We start from the raw sequence: 16,808 nt of genomic DNA on the forward strand, positions 1-16,808 counted from the left end.
AATCCACTCTTGAATTAATGGGCACTTGGTTTGATTCCACATCTTTGTAATTGTGAATTGTGCTTCAATAAACATTCAAGTGCAGATGTCTTTTTATAAAATGACTTCTTTTCATTTGGGCAAATATTCAGTAGTGGGATTGCTGGATTGAATGGTAGGTCTACTTTTAGTTCTTTGAGGAATCTCCATACTGTTTTCCATAGAGGTTGTACTAATTTGCAGTCCCACCAATAGTGTGTAAGTGTTCATTTCACAGGATGCTGGAAAAATAAAGTATTATTTTTACTTAGGCTCTCTGTTAAAAGCTATGTTTAAAAAGAGTTAGATTTTCTTTCCTTTCCTACTTCTTCCATCCCACCCCCTACCCTCACCCTTTCACTGATCTGGAACTTGGGAAGAGATGGGTGTGCAGAGCAAACCTCGAGAGCACACGTACATGGGGTTCTCTGCCTGTGTCCCAGCCCATGGAGGATGGGAGAGAGCTTCTATGCAGGTGCTAGACTCTCACTCAGATGTGCTTATCATTGAAAGCAGGAAAACAATAGACTATGCCCTGCTTGAGGGCCTACAGGTCTGAGAGAAAAGAGGCAGGGCCACATGTGACCAGAAACCCTTAAATGTGGCCAGATGTGGAGGAGCAAATGGAGGAAATGGAGAGGGGGTGCATTCTCCTAGGAATGGAGTAGAAGTCACTTTATTCATGAGGAGCAAGGGTACAGATTCCTGGTTGTTCTCTAGGTTTTATACCTTTAAATCAACTGGCCTGACAAGCTCTAGTAGGCTAAGTCTGCTTCTCAGGGGAAGAGACCAGCAAAATATTAGTTTGGTCTTGCTCTCACCTTTGGGAAACAAACCACTTCCTCAATGCCATTTACTACTATCACTTTGTATATCGTCCTAGAACCAGCGGTGAGCAGTTTAGTTTTGGCACCGTAACACAGTAGAGGAAAACCTTAGTTCAGTTACCAAGGCCTTGCTAAAAACTCACCTCCATTCCTTTCCTCATCTTTACTTATCTATGGTCCCATTGTATAAGATGACTTATTATCAATTATATGATAGCCCCAATGACAGCATAAATCCCCCCCAATAATATAATGAAAAGTGCCTTTCCATTATTGAATTCCCAGGGAGAAATTAAGATTCCTTCTATAAAGTAAGATCAAATTCTACCTTTCCATTCTGTAATTCTCAGATGGTTTTTGGTCACTTAACAGATTAGAGTTGAATTTCCTTTTCAGCTCCAGACCGAGCTATCTTTCCCTAGGAATGGTTTGATTAATTATATATGTGGGTTAATTAATGACTTTTTGCCACCTCTTTTAGCCTTGCCCTGTTATATTTTAGGTATGTATGTCTCTTGTAAACAGCATGTAGTTCTTTTATTAAAAAATTCAATATGAAAACCTCTAGGTTTTCTTTGGTAAGGTTAGTACCTATACATTTAATGCTGTAATTGTTGGTATTATTGTACATATTTCTACTATTTTCTGTTTTCCTGCTCTTCTATTTTTTTCTTCTTGCCTATTTTTGGATTAGTTGAGGTATTTTTTCTTCTCTTCAGCCTTTTTTGTTGTTGTTGTTCTCTATAGTTTTCTATTGACACCATAACGAATTACCACAAACTCAGTCACTTAAACAATACAGATTTATTACCTTACAGTTCCATAGGTCAGAAGCCCAGCACAGGTCTCACCAGGAGAAGATCAATGTGTTGTATGGCTGTATTCCTTTCTGGAGGCTCTAGGGATGAATCTATTTCCTTGCTTTTTCTAGCTTCTTGAGGCCACCCACATTCCTTGGCTTGTGGCCCCTCTCCTCCATCTTCAAAGCCGTCTGAGTCCTTCTCACACAGACATCTCTCTGGCTCTCTGCAGCTGGAAAAGATTCTATGATTTTAAGGGTTCATGTAATTAGATTGGGCCCGTGGCAGTAATCCAGAATAATCTCCACCATTTTAAGGCCTATAATCTTAATCACATCTGCAAAGTCCCTTTTGACATGTAAGGTAACATATTTATAGGTTCTGGAGATTAGGACCTGGACATCTTTGGGGAAGCTATTATTCTGCCCACTGTATTCCCTATTGGTTTAGAGGTTATCTAATTCTATACTGTTTCTCTAGTGGTTAGCCTTGAATTTTTTTCATATATTTAACTTAAAATTTTTAAAGTTCTATAATAATTTGTTCCTTTCCCAGGCCATACAAAGAGTTTAGGACACTTTAGCTCTAATCTTTTCTCTTCTGTCAACATAGTTTTGTTCTTATTATTGTTTTGGACATTCAAGTTTTTGCCTGAATATTAGACATTCTTTTTTTTTTGTATAAGCAATGTTTGCTTAGATTTACCTATGCATTTGTTCACCAATTCTTCTTGCATATCAAACTGTCTTTTGGAAATATTTTTCTTCTTGAATGTTATCCTTCAGTTTTTCATTGTAAACTGTTTTTTAAAAATCTGTAATTTTTTTAAATTTCACCCTCTTTCTTGAATGGTGCTGTTGCTAGACACACAATTCTAAGTTGATAGTGTGCAATTTTCTTAATTCCCTTTTTCTGCTATTACTAGTTTCAGAATTATATATTTTATCAATTTTCAGTATTTTTAATATATGTAATGAAGGGTATAAATTTCACTCTAAATACTGCTTGTAAGCACATCCCATTATTTTTTATATGAAATTTTTATTCCATTTGAAATATTTTCTAATTTCTATGTGTTTTTCTTCTTGGATTCATTGATTATTTAGAAGCATATTTATTTCTAAACATGAAAATTTTCTTATTCTGTCTTTATAATAACTTTTAGCTGAATTGCATGTGTCTAGAGAACATATTCTGCATGATTTCTGTCTTTAAAATTGGTTGAGATTTGCTTCTGGACTAGTATAGTCTATTATTCTAATGATCCATGTGTGTTTGAAAAGGACGTTTAGTTTGCAGTTGTGTGCATTTTTATGTATGTATCTATTAGGTCAAGTCTGTGAATTGTCCAAATCTTTCACATATTTACTAATTTTTTGGCAGCTTAGTCTATGAATTACCAAGGTTTTGTTAAAATTTCCTACTATAATTATGTTAATCTTTATATTATAATTTTAACGATATGTTACTAGGTGATTTAAATTGTTGTATCTTCTTAGTAAATTGAACTTTCTGTTATCAAGAGACTATTGTTATCTCTAGCAATACTTTTTGCCTTAAGGTCTGCTGTCTCTGATATTAATAATATAGCTGTGCTGGCTTATTTTTAGTTAATGTTTGTGTGGTATACCTTTTTCATTCTTTTTGCTTTCAAACTTTCACTCTTCTATTCTAAATGTGCCTTTCATTTAACATAGCTGTTTATTTTTTAAATCCACTCTGATTATCTTTGTCTTTGAATGATTTTTTTTTTAAAGTCGGTTTCATAATCTTCATCTTTTACTGTAGAGCACTTTTACCATAACTACTAATATGTTTGGTGTTAACTCTGCCATCCTATCCTGTGCTTTTTTTCTCCTGCTTGTCTTGTTTTATTGTATAATATTATCTTTGGTCCTTTTCTGACTTCTTTTGGACATCTTGAGGATTTTTTGATCTTTTTTTTTTTTCTCTTTTGGTTTGAAAGGCATGTGCTCTTTTCCTATACATTTAGTACTTACACTAGAAACTAAAGCGTGCCTACCTAACACATTAACTTCCATGTGAGTTGTATTTAACTCAGGCTAGTTTTGAGCTACGTTGGGAGCCACATGAACTATTTTTCAAGTTGCATGTAACTCATGCACAGAAAACAATAAAAAAGACATTTTTTATTAAATGAGAAAGGATCATTTTGTTTTCCAAGTTTTTATTCTATTTTTGTAATAACACATTGTGGCCCCAAGGAAAATTTTTTTGTTCTAGCGTGGCAGTCAGTGTTAACTTATTAAAGCCTAAGGTTAAATAATAATATTCTCTTCCTTCTTGAAAATGTAGAACCTCAGGACAGTTTAGCTCAATTTTCCACCTTGCTGAATTATATGCTGGTTTTATTGTGTATTTTTTCTGTTATTTGTATGACCCTAATGATTCATTGTTATTGTTTTATACAATCAGTATTCATTTAGATTTCTTGACTTTTTCCCTTTTATTTTCTTTCTTTCTTTCTTTTTTTTTTTTGAGTCATGGTCCTGCTCTGTCACCTAGGCTGGAGTATAGTAGCGTGAACATAGCTCACAGCAACGTCATACTCCTGGGCTCAAGTGATCCTGCTGCCTCAGCCTCCCAAGTAGCTGGGACTACAGGGATGATTTTTTTTATTTTTTTGCAGAGACGAGGTCTCCCTATGTTGCTCAGGCTGGTCTTGAACTCCTGGTCTCTAGCAATCCTTGTGCCTCGGCCTCCCAAAATGCTAGAATTACAGGGATAAGCCACAGTGCTTTGCCCACTTTATGCTTTTTATTCTTTCTTTTATCTCAAACTTTCTGTTTGGGATGATTTTACTTTTTTAAATTACACTTTTTAAGAATTTCTTTTCAAGTTTTTCCACTGGTAGAAAACTGTTTCAGTTGGTACACATCTGAAAATGTCTTTATTCCCCCACTTACATTCTTGAAACTATTTTCTTATCTATGTTGTATCTTTTTGTTTCTCTGTACTTTATTCTGAATTTGTTCTGAAAAATTCTTTCTTCAGGTGCATCTAGTCTTTTGTCAAACCGTTTGTCTAGTTCTTATTTTCATTATTTTCATCACTAAATATTCTATTCAAATGTACTTATTTATAGCTTATAGTTTTCTATTTCTGGATGATATTTTGTAGCTTGCCTTTTAGTCTTTTAACCATAGTTTGCATGATCATTTTACAGTTTATATCTGATTAATTTCAGTGTCTGAACTATTTGTGCATCTCTCTCTGTTGTATGTTGTTTATTCTGGTTCTCCCTCATGTTAGTCTTTTTCCTTGTGTGTGGGTGAGGGGGTTATCTTTGTGTGATGATGATTGTCATGTGTGTATGTGTGGATGTATGATTATATGTGTGCTGTGTATTTATATATTAATTATTTTAGGTACAGAATAAAGTTCCTTTCTTCCTACAGAGATATTGTATTTGCTTCTTCTGTCTGTTTCCTGGAGGCATTAGCAATCTGATCATTACCCAAGTTCAAAAATTGGAAGTTCTGAGACTACCTAGGTGATGTGAACTTCTGCTGCTAGGCCGTTCAAGGCCTGCCTGGTTCTTTGTGGTTCATGCTGATAGTTGGGGGAGTGGGTAGCCTTTGGTCCAAAATTGTTATGGGGGTTGGGATTCTGTTCCCCTCCCCCAATGATGTAATTACAAATTAAAGTTCAGATTTGCCAGAGGGGCAATGCTGTCAAGTCAAAAGCAACTTTCGTTCTCACATTTCTGTGTCTCCATTTTTTTCACTTTTGTCCTAATAACTATTGACAATCTAGTCAATTCATCTTTGCTTTTTAAAAAGTTTTTTAAAAAATCCACTTTTTTAGTTTTCAGTGGAAGGATTGCTCTGAATAACTTTGCCATTGTTGTCAATCAAAAGCCTTGACTCTGCATTTTCCTCTAGTGCCTCATATGAGACTGTTTATCCATTAGGCAAACACACACTTTATGTTGGCAAAGAAAACATAAAATCAACCATAAATTTTGCCTTGGGTTCATGTTTGGAGTGGGTTTTTGTATACTTAAGGCAAATATGAACACCTTTTAAAGTATTTACATAAATTAGTATAGACCAAAGTTTACATATTTGTTTCTTCCGGTCAATGGCATTTGAAGAGTCCATAAGGATTGTAATAACACATTTATTGTACAGCAATAGCATTGTACCACCTAGGATGTTGTTATACTGCACTCAGTCATCTTTCTCACAAACATATTTGCTGCGGTTTTTGCTCAGAGCCTGATGGTATATGAAGAACATATTTTTTGCATGGCTCTGTAAGAATTGGTATTTTTCAGAAATCTGTATCCTGAGTTTGTGAAGGCAGGCCAATTGTCTAATGCTAAGAAGTTTTAATGTTAAATAATAATTTTCATAATTTTGTCCTTTCTTTTGAGAATATCTCAAGCAGCATCTACTACAGTGCTTGCCTCAGTGCAGGCAAGAGGATTACTATGTGTTAGATTGTTATATTGGTGGCCCCCAATGAATCACGCCTACTGGTAACCATGTCCTTGTCTAGTCTCCTCTCACAGTGACTCTGGGCTTGACCATGTGGCTTGCATTGGCCAAAGGAACATCAGCAAACGTGCCTCAAGGGGGCTCTTGATAAGTGCATGTTCACTGGTCCCTATGTGGCTGTATATGAAGCAGCCTGGTCTAGCCTCCCTAAGGATGGGAGACCACAGGAAGAGAAGCCGAGCTTCTCAGCTGAGCACAGCCTCCAGCTCATCCTCTAGCCGAATGCAGCTGTATGAATAATCCCAGGTGAAACCACTACCCAGCCAACCTACAGAACCTCGACAAGTTGTTGTTTTATGCCACTGCATATTGGGGTGGTTTGTTATGCAGCAGTAGGTAACAGAGGCACTATTAATATATTAATATTTTTGTGGCCCTTTTGTTTGCGTGGTATCTTTGCTTTTAAATAGCACGTATGATTCCTGATGTCTATCTTAGTTCCCCTGTAAAATACATTTAATTATTACCTACTGAACAATTAAGCCACAAAGATAAGACAGAGGAGTTTATTTAGTGTAATCATGTAATGAAATGCAATCAACCCATTGTCTCCTGTAGGCATTTAGAGAAAATGAAATATTTTAAAATAAGTTCCGTCGTTCTGTCAGCTTTGTACTTTTCACATTGTATATTGTTTACAGAAATTGACTGACTGCTATGTTTTATATTTTCTTTAAGAGCTATGGTTAGTGAAATGTTCTTTCAGAGTGTAGCATAAACAATTTATAGATTAGTTTGGCTTATGATATTTAAATAATTTAAACTAAAAAGTAAAAAGTTTTAACTGTATTTTCTATGATACCACATAATATAAATTAATATAAGTGACTCATCTGCTTCAAAATAAAGAAAAGATTATCTGGTATAGTTTTTAATAAACAGATTAAGATGAATGATTTCTTTTGTTATTTACAGTTTCAAATCCCAGCCATAAGTTACTGTAAGTAAGGGTATTTTAATTATATTTTTAGCTATGTTTGTCTTGTTGATGAACAAAGTCAACTATGAAAAAGCCAACTGTTCTCCTTTTATGGATTCCTTGAATTAATGCCAGTGTTGTCAGAACATTGGAAATATAGAAGGGAATGTTGCAGTAATTCTTCATCATATAAACTGAACTACTCCAACTAATCTGAGTTTTATCTTGTATTTGCAAATACTATTCTTGAAGGTTTGGTGATGATGCCCCTTCTTAATAATATTAGTAGTAACATTATTTGTGATGTGGAAGGAGCATAGACATGGGAGTCTGATGAGTTGGGTGTTTTGTCCCGAACATGCTACTGACCAGCCATGTAACCTCTGGCATGTTGCCTCTCTAGGCCTACTTTTCTCATTGGTAAAATGAGGACGCTAAGATGATCTCCCTCTCCAAATTCTTATTAATTCTGAGACTTCAGAGAGGAAAAGTGCATTGTTCTGATATAGCCTCTTGGAGGAAAAGATAATTTTAAAAGGTTTTTGCTATTCATATACATTGTTGAGTAAGAAGACATTTAGTTCTTTGTGTATCACCCATGCCATGAATAAAGAGTCAAGAGAAGAATTTGTAATTATTTCCAAATCAATGCTGAACTGACTGCATAGCATACGTATGTTGAAATCTAAGAGAACAAAAACCAAGCTATTAATGTATTTCGTGTAACCTTTTAGAGGTTAGTCCTTTGTATAAAATGTATTCTAAGAAATAGAAAATTCAAATTTCTATTTTCTAATACAGGCATATTGAAAATAAAAATTTTAATGTTTTTTCCCTAAGCTTTTTTTTTTCTTCTAAATTTGATGTCTAATTTTGATTTCTTTGGGAAAAATACTAAACTTACTTTGTGTAAGTTTTTAAAGATGTCTTTAATATACTTCTCTGTATAATTAATTTCAAATTTTGATAATCTAGGATGATTGTTAAGGGAACTACCACTGCGTGGGAATTATAAGTAAAAACTGCTGAACTAATATTATTTTAAAACCTATTCTTTGTTTCTTTACAGAACATTAGCTCTGATTAAACCAGATGCAGTATCAAAGGCTGGAGAAATAATTGAAATAATAAACAAAGCTGGATTTACTATAACCAAACTCAAAATGATGGTGGTTTCAAGGTAATCTGTTGATCATTTTCAGTTATGTAACGTCTAGATTCGTTTTTAAAAAATGATCTTCTACCTTTCATGTCATTGTTTGAAATAAGAAACCTCCCACTGAATGGCAAAGAATAGAATATCTTACTGGAATGAGAACAACAAGACCATAGGTGATCAGATGAATAAATAATCATCCAACTATAAACACTTAGGAGTTGTCAAATTATATGCCTCATTTAACTATTTATTTAACTTTTTATTATCTTTCATGGCCCCATCTGCTTTTATAACACTAATGCTTGATAATTATAATCTCTCCTTAATATACAATTATAACACTATATAAAAGTGATAGAGGAAATGAACATCTGATTATTTCTGTTTGACAAGGGGATGCTTCTTAGCTCCTGTTAATATATATAATAGGTAAGTATACCTATTTACTACTCTGAAAAGCAATCCAACCTATCTGACCAGATATTTTCTAATTTATTTAGTGAAAATAAGACTTACACATCCTATTTAGCCCTTTCTGTCACAAGTAAGTAACTCCAACCCCACGGTAAAATTGTGTTTCTACCTTGGCAATGGAAAGGAAAATATTCACAACATCCAAACAAAGAATAGAGGATTGGGACAACCTTCTCTTCAGTTTTTTTTAGAGAGCGTTTCAGAAAAAACACACAAATGATCTTTCTATGATATTGGACACTTGTTTTTTAAACAATTTCTACCAAGTAGGCAAAGCAAAGACTGCAACATTCCAGAGGATGGAGAAGGGAGATGGGGCATCTCTTAGGGTAGAGGCTTGTTGAATGTGACAGTAGCACGCAGTAACTGTAGGGGTGTGAATGTGACAGTTAGGTGGAGCCAGCTCCTATAGTGTTCTTATGTTTCTCCACTAGTTTTTTTGTTTGTTTGTTTTTGGTCAAGTCAGGTGTCTTTCCACTGCTTCAAGAAATCATCGGTTTATGGGTATCTATTCCATGGGTCAGTTGCAGTTTTGTTTATTTGAGAACAGGGACTATAGATAGCAGTGGACATTCAACTTGGCTTTGATCTGTCTGATGGTTAGAAACCTTACAAGACACCCCCAATTTTGTCCCCAAAACAACATATGCTTAATTTTAATTTTTCCCCTGTGTAAGATCTCCCAGTTCATATATTTTCTAGAGAAGCAGGAGGCTGAAATTGCAGAGCACAGAGTCTAGAGGCAGATTGCTTGTAACTGTGCCACTTACAAGGTGCATGACTCTGAACAACTTACCACTGTGCTTGTTTCTTCATCTGCAGAATGAGTACCTATATCATAAAGTCGTGATATAAAAGTACCTACAGCATAAAGTTATGAGGATTACTTGAGTCTTATGTCTCCACACCTCTAGTGTTTGATGACTTGGCATCAGACTTCCCATGATAAAGATGCAACTTGTTTATTGTAATGGCTCTATAGCACATGATGAAAGATGCTAGAACCAAGTAACACTTTAAGAGCACTGTAAGGAATAAATTTGCTAATATTTCCTTGGAAACTTGAGGCTTATTAATTCTATCCATGCCTTACAAAGCTCTCCATCCTTTGGAGGGCCACAAATACAAACCCTTCTAATTACTTGTCCACACACATGTTCATTTGTTTGGTGGTGTACAATTTCTTTCTCTGTAGTCCTCTGACCACACCTCTGACCATTAATCTCTCATCAAACCCTTTTTACTGGCCCCTCAGGAAGTCAAATTTCATTGTAAACAAACATTTTGTGTCTACAGTGTTTTAACAGAGTGTTCTACTTCCCCGCACCCGCCAGCTCTTTCCTTTTAGCGTTTTGATAGGTCAGGCAAAGATGTTTGAACTTGATCCAGAAGACAATGGGGAACCACTGAAAGGTTTAAGCAGAAGAGTAACATGGTCAGATTTGCATGTTAGAGAAACAACTCTGCCTGAAGGAAGAAAAGTGTATTATTAAGAGCCAAGACCAGAAGTAGAGACCAGTAGGAGATGAGTGCTGTGGTCCAGCATAGGACAGATAATGGAGGCCTGGAGGGGGGAAGTGCCAGTGGGAAGAAGAGATGGGGTACCAACTGTGTTGGTTCCCCTTGCCTCCATGTCCTGTAGGGATAAAAATGACATAGGCCTGGGTGGATGCTGTGTACACAGTGAGTTGTATCACAACTGAGGAAGAGTGAACTTGGGTTACCAACTGTTTCATTAGCAAGCAATAAACAAGCCTGCTCTTTGTACTGAAGAGGTATATTACCTGATCCCTCAAGGTTGTTCACTATAAACACAACCTTGAGAAATGACTAGGATAAAGAGCAGTCAGGGCCTTGCATTGTTGGCACACCCAGTAAAACACATTAGGAGCATGAGAGACCCAGGGAGTTTCTCTCAATATATAAATCTTGTCTAAAATTATTTTTTCAAATATCAGTTCCTACATCATCACAGTATCTAGAAGGCAGCAGGTAAGTTCTATCTAAATTTGTATTTCTAGCCCAGGAGTTTGAAGTTGCAGTGAGCTGTGATCACACCACTGCATTCTGGCCTGGGAGACAGAGCAAGACCCTGTCTCCAAAAACACAAACAACAACAACAACAAAAAACCCAACAAAACATAACAAAACAATAACAAAAAACTTCTCTTGTTAGTGATGTACTTGTTTATATCTGTCTCCTTCTAAACCTTTTAATGGAGGAATTAGATAAGAGTGGTAGGAAGCAATTTATGAACTCTCATCCTGGTTTTAATTTTAGAATTCGGATGGAGATAACTATGGAATCAATCACATGTTGGAAGAAAACATTGAAACACTTTTAGTAATGTATTAAGATTTTTCTTTTCATTGATATTAAAGATTGTGGTTGTTTCTTCCATTTTAGTGGTTTAGGTTTTTTGTATTTGAAAGGTTTAGAATAGGTCATTTTAGTATGCTTCCGCTAACTCTTCTAATTTACTCCCCACTTGAGTTTTTTAGACATTCAGCTTTACCCTATTTTAGCTTGTAAAACAATATAGATAGTATCTCATTTTTGTGAATTCTTCTCCTTACCCTCTAGAATTTTTTTTTCCTGCAGTTGATGGTAGAAAGAGCATAAACAGTCAGAAGTTTCCAGTCAGAGATTTGCATTTGAATCCCCTTATCTTGCCCTTACTAGCTCTTTGACCTGGACGAACTATGTAACCATGCTGAACTTCATTCTTTTCATATGTAAAATAAAGGTGATTGTACCTATTTTAATATATTGTGAAAAATAAATATAATAATTTAATCATGGCTATAATTGACTCTAGAAAAAATGTGAGTTTTCTTTCCCTCCCATGTCTTGTGATGAATTTTATTTTCTATACTAGTGTAGTATATTTTAGTAATGTCTTCATAGCCAAAGGGAATATTTCAGTACATTTGATTAGAATAAGCTTATGCCCTGATATAAATTGTTACGTGAATTCATTTTGTAATAGGCCGATAAAATCTTCAAAAACATTGCATTCCAAATTAGTTTTCAAGCCTGAAATGTTGATTCTTTGGTAGAGAACACTTTAACTTCTTTGCTATTTTTAAAAGTAGTTGATGTTGATGTTTATTTGTCAATATTGTGACCTCAGTTTAATGGCTTTAAGAAAACTATACAATTTTGAGACACCTGATTTGCTTTAAAAAAAATTCCTTAGACTTTTCAGTGGAATCAGTTTAAAATGCATTATTCTTTTATTGTCTCTATAGACATTCTTTTTTTTTGAAGAGGAGACTAAATTAACTTTTTAATTAAACTAATTAACTAATTTTTTTGAGACAGGGTCTTTCTGTGTTGCCCAGGCTGGACTTGAACTCCTAGGCTCAAGGGATCCTCCGGCCTCAGTCTATCTGAGGACCAAAGGGAAATTTTTTTTTCTTTGCTTTTTTATTTTTTCCCTTTTTCCTCTTTATTTTATTTTATAAATTTCATATAATAATTGTATATATTTATGGGATACATAGAGATGTTTCAATACATTCTATAGATAGTCTTTAGTGGGAATATAAATTTAAAAAGTAAATTTGTATTACTATTAATAAATTCTTAATTATGAATATCTTCATATTCTTTCCTTTTTTGGTGATGTCAGTTAAAACATTAGTTCTTAATCCATTACTAACCAATAAGAATGCATTAATATATATAATTTGTCACATAGCTTTTAAAAAACACAAGTGTATAGTCTTTCCTTTGGAGAAATCTAGCTAAGAAAGAAAACTATAACTACTGAATTAAAATTCTAGCCTAAACTCTCAAGTTTAAAGCCTGTAGAAGAAAGTGACAAATTTGGAATTAGAAGATGGCTTTGGGCCAGGCACGCAGGGTGACTCATGCCTGTAATCCCAGCACTTTGGGAGGCCAAGGGAGGGAGGACTGCATGAGCCCTTGAGTTCAAGGGTGCAGTGAGCCATGATCATGCCTCTGCCCTCCAGCCTGGACGACATACCAAGACCGTGTCTCTAAAAAAATAAAATAAAATAAAGGCTTTGTACTTTTTTATGTAATTTATGTTCACTTTAAAGAAAAAATATTGGCTAAATGTTAAACTTTGTTTCCACAATGTTACAGATGCTGGTGAAAAGGAAGATAGATGACATATAACATGAGTAGGAAAGTAAATATTGCCTCTTATATTCACTTTAATTTTATATTTAACATAGATATGACTCATACTTGCAAAATATTGTCAGAAAGGGAGGGATTTGACAGAATATTTGCTGAAAAATTATTAATTAATTCACATATGTATTAAGTAAATATAAATGTAAAGGATTTCATTTTATTTTATTAATATAAACTAAATAATTATCTTCTTATGTAATTCTTAACTATTTTCATTTTGATTATTTTGTAGGAAAGAAGCGATGGATTTTCATGTAGACCACCAATCAAGGCCCTTTTTTAAGTAGGTGCTAATTTGGGTGTTAGTGGTATATAATAGAGGATATCCTAGAAAATAAAGAGTTACATTTTCACAATTCAAAAATTTGTTACGTGAGAATAATCTCTCAAAAGGACCATAGCAACCTCTTGAAACTGCACAGAATTCTTTTCTAAGAATTGTTTTCTTTTTTCTTTTATTAGATAAGAATTCTTATATGTCATCATTAAATATCTTAAACTTTAACCAGTAGTAAATAGGATAATTTGATTAAGTTACAAAGAAGATAGCTTTCTATTCAGATTTCAGTGGTTTAAAAATAGAGTGAAAATTGTATTTTATGTTGAATATTTCGTTGTGCTTTTAAACTCTTATTTTGGTAATCTTGTATACATAAAACAACGTTTATAGAACCGTGTATTTCAACTAAATATTTGATATATATTTTGTTTCTTGAAATATAGCAAATAATATGTGTTACAATGGAATCAATATTATAAATATTTGGGACGTAATTAAATTTAAGTGAGTATTGTGCATCCTCATATTACTATTGACAAAGGAGTATTTACATTTCTAATAAAGAAAAATATTGTATCAGCCAAACTGCTGCAATACTGATGCCATTTGGTATACTACACAAAATAGTCGGTTTTTTCCTAAGGTTTATATAAGAAAATTATTATGTTATAGATTATTTAAAATTAAGCATTATAATGTTTCTAAGCCTTATTAGAATAGGCATATACAATTTTCTAGGAAATTGGTAGAAATTATTATTTGTTATAGTCTTTGTATGTGTTTGTAACATTGAATTACAATTCCTAGTTTAGTGTCTTATATGTAATTCATGTGCAGTAAATTTTATTAAATGGATAAATTAACTAGTTGTCATGTATTGGGAAAAATATAACAAAAGACTAGCTGAAGTCATTGGAAATCGTTTCATGAAGCTGAAGCAGTATCTTATTATCAGTCATACCATTCCCTGTGTTATTCATGCCACACTCACAGTATAGGCTTAGTCTACTCTGTGTTCTGAGAATTCTGTATTAACAGGACATTAGAGTATAAATTTCTTGAGGGAAAAATCTTGTTTCATAGCACAGATTCTGATATGTAGTTTTTTCCTGGTATTTGGGTTCCTTAAATCTAATGGTTGGTTTGGGGTTTTTTGTTTGTTTTGGCAGCTAAGGCCTAGCAGAATGTATATGAGGAGGTCCTTGTGGGCCTCTTAGGGTAGAGGGTATGAATACTTCTTTGTACATGCTATTTCTTAGAAATATTCTTCAAAATGAATTGTAGTGATTTAAAAAGGAAGTACTAAAGGGAGTTAACTCATATAACATGGTATGTTACTGAAGGAACTGTGTAAAATAGTCAGAAGAGGCACAAAAGGGCAGGCGTGTCACACCATGCTCCTTTCCCCAGGAGGGTCCTATTCTCTCTTTACTTTGGATGAGAAAGAAACATGGGCTTGCTTTAAGAAGTGCTTTGTTCCTGCTTAACATAGGAGGAGGGAGGATATCCCTTATTTCAGCTAAACTTATCGTTGCTGCCTTGTACACACATAGAAGTAGAAAAATAAAATGAGGTATTGTTTTTTATACCTTGGGGGACTGTGACTCAGTGCTGGATTTTTAATTAAGAACCTATGTGTATGCTTTAATAATTTAAAGTAGGAGTATTCAGAGTAGCTAGCTTTTACGCTAATAAGGATGTTTCTTGAAGGCCTGTTGATTTCCCTTTTTCTTTATCACTAAACTAACTCAGTGTTTATTGATTGAGAATTCTTTGTCAGTCTTTGAATTCTAATAGTTCTACACAAAAAGAATTAAATAAATTCTTACTCAAAATATATTACAAGACATCCATCACTATCATCAACTTCTTTATTATGAAATTGTACTGGACTGCAGTGGTAAACCACATGAAAATAAAAAGGAAATCCTCTGTACCTTTTAGAGCAATGGGAGAAACACAGTTTAACAATATGCATTTCAAGTCAATGAAATAGTCTTAAGGTAACCCAACAGTGATTTTTCTGCTAACAGTAATTTGACATTATTAGTGATCTGTAGTGAATTGAACCACTGCAAGACTCTCAATTTATCAAAATTTTATCCTTCCCATGAAAGATTCACTATGTCCAACAGTTCTGAGATCATAATATTAATGTCTATGTTGAAATATTCAAATGTAAATATATCCTTGTTGTTAAAAGCGATATCTAGGTTGACAGGAAAAAGAAGCAAATTCATCTTTTACCTATTTTGTAGTGAGCTGATCCAGTTTATTACAAGTGGTCCTATTATTGCCATGGAGATTTTAAGAGATGATGCTATATGTGAATGGAAAAGACTGCTTGGACCTGCAAACTCCGGCTTGGCACGCACAGATGCTTCTGGAAGCATTAGAGCCCTCTTTGGAACAGATGGCATAAGAAATGCAGCTCATGGCCCTGATTCTTTTGCTTCTGCTGCCAGAGTAAGGTGTTTTAAAGATATTTTAATACTGTTTTGATTTTGTTAAATGTTTTATATCAAAGTAAACCATTTCTGTCACTGATGTCTTAGGATGGATTTATATAGATGATCTAGTAGTAGAGAAAATCTCTGACCTTTTGCATAGGATCAGACAGCGTTTCAATGATATGTCTCCTTTGCGAACTGGTAACCTGGGCATGGTCAAGGTAAGTTTTCTTCCTTTAAAACACTTGTCATCCCATTTCTTGTTCCAAAGACTTAACTTACTGAGGCTCTTAAATGTTTGAATTATTAAATTCATGTAAGAATACCAGTTTATGGTTAGTAGATATTCAAAAAGAAGACATATTTTGATATATTCTTTCTTTGGCTCAGAACTAACACTGAACTTTCAAGCTTAACATCCTTTTATTTTCCTATATATAGTTAGTGTTTATGAAAACATTTCCCTATAATTACTCCTTTATTTTAAATCCATATAAATTAGGTATTACATTGGATTTATACTGAGGTTGAATTAAAGAAGCACAAGTTTATTCTTAGCATTGTGAGAAGTTTTTCAGCTAAATTAAGATGGTTTTTAATCTGGTCATGTTCACAATGAAACAAAATTAGACAGTTTTTTAATAATTGATTTTCTTCTTTTTCTTGAACTTCATCATCAAGTCCTTTCAGTTCTACTTTCAAAATAGACCCTAAATCTGATCATTGTGATATAAATCACAGTTATATTTTGCCAGGACTACTGAAATTCTTCTTTTCTCCTCTCCTATACTCAATTTATGAAAATTTTACCTTGCCCAAGTAAAATTAACTATGCCCAGTGATCTTTTTAAGACAAATCAGATTAACATTCACCTATTGAAAACCCTTCAGAGAATTTCTGTCTTGTGTGGAATAAAATCTAAAGTCTTTATTGTAGCCTTCAGTGCTCTACCTGATTTGGTCCCTATCTGTCTCTGTAACACTCCATCTCTGATCAATCTCTACTTTAATCACTGCGCTCCATCCAGGTACACTGACCATCTTGCTATTCCTTGTATATTTTGGCCTGATATAGTCAACTAACAGCAAAGAAGGGAGTGTGGTTGGATGGGCATGAGGGAGGCTGGGAAGGAGTAATGAGGTCACAGAAGTAATCAGGGGAGAGATCATATGGTCTTATAGGCCATAGT

The 16,808-nt window shown here is 34.1% G+C and overlaps 1 protein-coding gene across 2 annotated transcripts in view; it reads left to right on the plus strand.

The window, feature by feature from the left end:
• NME7 (NME/NM23 family member 7) overlaps window positions 1-16,808 on the plus strand; it is a 190,149-nt gene that overhangs the window by 40,602 nt on the left and 132,739 nt on the right. For both annotated transcript variants that reach the window (XM_045547425.1, XM_045547426.1), the window contains exons 4-6: window positions 8,157-8,267; window positions 13,121-13,171; window positions 15,427-15,634. In XM_045547425.1, the coding sequence (XP_045403381.1) occupies window positions 8,157-8,267; window positions 13,121-13,171; window positions 15,427-15,634 (370 nt within the window). The remainder of the gene's footprint in view (window positions 1-8,156; window positions 8,268-13,120; window positions 13,172-15,426; window positions 15,635-16,808) is intronic.

Source organism: Lemur catta, chromosome 3 (assembly GCF_020740605.2).
Source record: "Lemur catta isolate mLemCat1 chromosome 3, mLemCat1.pri, whole genome shotgun sequence".
In the NCBI taxonomy this organism is placed as follows: domain Eukaryota; kingdom Metazoa; phylum Chordata; class Mammalia; order Primates; family Lemuridae; genus Lemur; species Lemur catta.